Source organism: Musca vetustissima, unplaced genomic scaffold (genome assembly GCF_032173495.1).
Source record: "Musca vetustissima isolate MV318-11 ecotype Yass unplaced genomic scaffold, APGP_CSIRO_Mvet_v1 utg13576, whole genome shotgun sequence".
Lineage (NCBI taxonomy): Eukaryota > Metazoa > Arthropoda > Insecta > Diptera > Muscidae > Musca > Musca vetustissima.
In genome coordinates, this window is record NW_026882411.1 from 1 (window position 1) to 4,312 (window position 4,312).

General features: G+C 31.4%; 1 protein-coding gene across 1 annotated transcript; it reads right to left on the reverse strand.

The window, feature by feature from the left end:
- Positions 1-525: 525 nt before the first annotated feature.
- LOC133328742 (uncharacterized) lies at positions 526-2,661 on the reverse strand. The gene is made up of 2 exons (XM_061537289.1): positions 962-2,661; positions 526-895 (listed from the first exon to the last, which is right to left on the reverse strand). The coding sequence occupies exon 1, from the start codon at positions 2,609-2,611 to the stop codon at positions 1,043-1,045; it is 1,569 nt and encodes a 522-aa protein (XP_061393273.1). The 5' UTR covers positions 2,612-2,661; the 3' UTR covers positions 526-895; positions 962-1,042.
- Positions 2,662-4,312: the final 1,651 nt, after the last annotated feature.

The window sequence follows — 4,312 nt, forward strand, 5'->3', positions numbered from 1 at the left end:
TGAACCAAATAATCACTAGAAAAAGATTAGATCTTTAAGTTTATATGGTGACGTTTGAACCAAATAATCACTGCATTTTATTGGGTATCCTGAGCTATATGTAGACATTTGAACCAAATAATCACTAGAAAAAGATTAGATCTTTTAAGTTTATATGGTGACGTTTGAACCAAATAATCACTGCATTTTATTGGGTATCCTGAGCTATATGTAGACATTTGAACCAAATAAACACTAGAAGACCATTAGTCCTTTCGAGATCATATGGAGGCATTCGAACCAAATAGTCATTTGAGATTTTTAGGAAAATGCTTGTAATAGAATAAGTATTTAACAACGTTACATTTTTAACGCAGTTATTAAGTAACAAAAACAAAAGTAAAGCACAGTTCAATCTACACACAATATATTTAATTAATCTAAAACAGTCTGCAAGGTTTTAGGCAAGGTAATATTTTTAATAAAACTAAGAAATGGATTTTAAAACATATATAGCTCACTTTTTTCAAGGCTGGCAGACCTTTTTTCCCGAAAGTTCCGTCAACATTAAAATCCATAATAATATTTCTTCCAAATACTTTATGCAAATTACGTTCAGCGTTACCTGCAATGAGATTTTTCATTTGTCGAGTCTGCAATTGTAAAAATTGTTTTAGTTATGAATTTGTTATTCCCAAAACGCAGATACGTACATATAGATCTGCTTGTGTTGCGAGAATTCGATCAAATTCTCGAAGTTTTTCTTCCGATTCAATTGGAAAAATTGTCATAATATTGTCCACAAATGCGTTCTGAGAAATAACACGATCCAGTAAAACTTTATGCTCCGCCAAAATATCAATAATCGTGTCTAGTTTTCTGGCATTTTCTTGGCAGGAAGAACATTTTGCATTAGCTATCAAAAATATGAACTCAATTTTGTTATACTGTTAAAAATTTAGTGATAATCTTTGGAGATTACCTTGTGGAGCAAAATATTTCATTTTTCCTTTGGAAGGGTTGGCATTTTCGTTCGACATGTTTATGTGCGGGAGTTGTGTACTTAGGAGGTAAAAATTTGTGCTTGATATTTCTCTGGAAAGCAGGAATGTAAAATGGGCACGATTACAAAATCAGAATCAATTGGCAAGCATACAAATTTGAACTGAATGTCTTTAATACAAAATGTCTCTTTTTCCCCTAGAGTCAGATTCGTTTTGAAAATACCAATCTCACAAGAATTCACCGGTTCTTCGTAGAAACTTTCTAATGCCAAAATTCGACTGCCTTCAATATATATTTCGCCCTTTTTCTTTATATTATCAATTTTTATTGGAATGCATGAATTCACCGCGCAAATATTATCTGGTTCTTTGCAGGATATGTAGCAATCATTTACAAAAGCTCCAACGATAACACCTTTTTCATATTTTAACCCATCCTGAATAGTGTTGACAATCATGCAATTTTTTTCCTTTTGAATAATTTGTTGAAAGATATGTGATGGTTTTCGAACATGTTTTTTCAGTGTTTGCAGTTTATTTTCAAATGCATATGCAGAAAACGAAATAAGGGGACCATACTTTTCTGCGCAAGAAGCCAAATGAAGCAGATTATGAACGTTAAAAGAAATGCTGTTCGAACCAAATACAGTTGAGAAGTTCTCGACAAATAATTGAAGCAAATTATTAGCTTGAACAATATTTTGATCCATATGTCGTGCATTGTTAAGAAGTCGATAAGCACAATGTAAAGTTAAAAATTCATAATAAATATCTTCGTGTACATTATTATAAAGAGCAATAATTCCTGTATAAGCAAGGAACTGGTGAAATTCAGTAGCTTTCCAATGACAAAGATCATCTAAAGGCCTGGGTTTTCTTGGGAATTCCCTTGGAATGTATTTTTTAAATTTCACCAATTCAGAAGATATTTTTGAAATATTTTGTTTTGAGGTTTTCTTTTCAGTTTTATTATGCATTATTCTGGTTAGCATTTTTTTGGTGACTCCGAGGTCAATGAGATGCATGCTATCTAAAGGAGTCTGATTTATCATACCAAATCCAATTTCTTCGAGAGGAGTTTTTTCTTCTTTGAACATTTGGGAATGGTGGCATGGATACTTTCGCACAGCAAAGTCCTCATCGGAGATTAGGGAACCACTCTCGCTACTATAAGTCAAGACATTGTTTACCTTCTTCGCAATTTGAGTACACTTGGTGCAGCCATGTGTTGATGTATGTCCAGGAACTCCACAAACGAAAGCTTTTGCTGGTGCGTCACATATTAAGCAACGAAACTTCAATTTTAAATGTTTTTGTTGTATGATAAACTGACCTTTTAGTAGAATCACTTCATCAATGAAGTCTTTCAAATACACATTCACACTACCCGGCTTGGTGTTTCCCAAGTATAATCCAACAACAAACGGTTTTGTTTTCTCCTGAATATTAACGATTCTGCAAAGGATTGGCCACAATTGCACACGAGAGCTTTTGAACAGTGGAATTCCATCGATATTTATATCTAGTTCGACTTCCTCATACTTTTCCAAAATGTGACCAACTTTTCGTAGTTGTGTTTCTATGCCAATATGACAATAAATTCCAGGGGCAACATTTCTCGTTAACATATTTTTTGCTCTGCCCACCAAAGTCTCTCTAGTGAGCGGAACATCTAGACCTTCTTCCTTTAACACTAGAAAGACGGGAATTTTGTATATACCTATATTGCCTAAAATCGGTCAAAATGACTTCATTCTGAAAAATTTTTTATTGTGTAAAGAAATTTTTTTAGACTATTTTTTTAATATTTGTTACATTATTTACAATCATACAAAACGTTGTTATTATTTGTTTTCGGTGGTAGGGCTCTCGGGTTTCCCCTTTCGAAAAATAAGAGCGCGGACAAAACGTTCGAAAAAAGAGGAAGACTTTACTCTAAGAGTGAAATCGACTGGAAATATAAAATTAATTTTTCCCGATTTGTGTGTTCGTATGTGTTTCTAGAGTAGCAAACGGGTTTCGATGTTGTTGTACCGATCTGGTCATATAAGAAATTTACTTTATACAGTAATAAAAGTAGTTTGATTATTTAATATTTCAAAAAGGTCAAAATGACCGCTTTTAGGCTATTTAGGTATAGCACATGTGAATACGGGGAATGAAAGAGGGGAGGAAGCAGCTACTATGATTAATAAACGTAGTTCTATGTGGTAGAAAAAGTCACCAAATTTTAAAAAGCTGAGTCATAATATACACAATTGTTTTTGTACTTGAAATTTAAAAACCGTCAAAATGACTGCTCTCGGCAATCTAGTGTTAATATTGATAAAAGACTTTCCAAACATTTCTTTGAAGGATTCGTTTCCATGCACCACTTTTTAAGTTTGTCCCGCAACATTAATTTCGGAACTGCAAAATCTTCCATTCCATTTTCCACGAAATCATTTATAAAATCTCCACCGTTTGACACAAATTCACTTTCACTATTTTCTTGTTCACATTGCAAACTTCTGTTTTTATACAATATTTTTTGTTTTTTAATTAATCTTTTATAATTTCTTTTACTCATTTTGTTTATATATTTAATAAATAATCACCTTTTTAACAATAAAACACACAAAACAAATTAATTGCCGATAAAAACGCGTTGTTTCGATGCGATCTACAAAAAAATTACATAAAAATGTGTATATATTCAATATGTTTTAATGACAATAAAAGAAAAGCCAACTGTCGACATTGTCAGTAGAAATACACTACAATCAGTGTCCCAAACCAAACTCTACTCGTAAATTGTTGAAATTTGAACTAGTACAATTGTCTGTAGAAATAAAGTGGTAATATAAAAAATACACTTTTCAAATATGGAACAGCAATTCACAGCGACATACTGAAACAAGGAAAACGTAAAGGGATTTATCTTCTATTTTCCTTTTTTTTTTTTTTTGAAAAATCAGAAATACAATATTTTCTGTTCATGAATCTACTAATTTTTAGTATTTTTCTAAAGGAAAATTTTTGAAAATTCTTAGGTTATTTATATAGGATATAATAAAAATTTTGAAAATGAAAATCCGCTATATTTTCAAAAAGTGTTTGATTTAATTTTTTAACTTGTTTATCTAGAGGTCAGAGGAAAATAAAAACACATTTAGTTTTTAATTGTATTGATGGGTTCTAACATGATCTCTAACCAAAACAAATAAAACTAACATATTGCGGGATAAGGTATAAATATTTCCTTATTTCATTTTCATATCAGAAACCTTTTTGTAAAATACATTTTCAAATATAATGATTTTTCATTTCGTTTAAAACCAAATCGTATA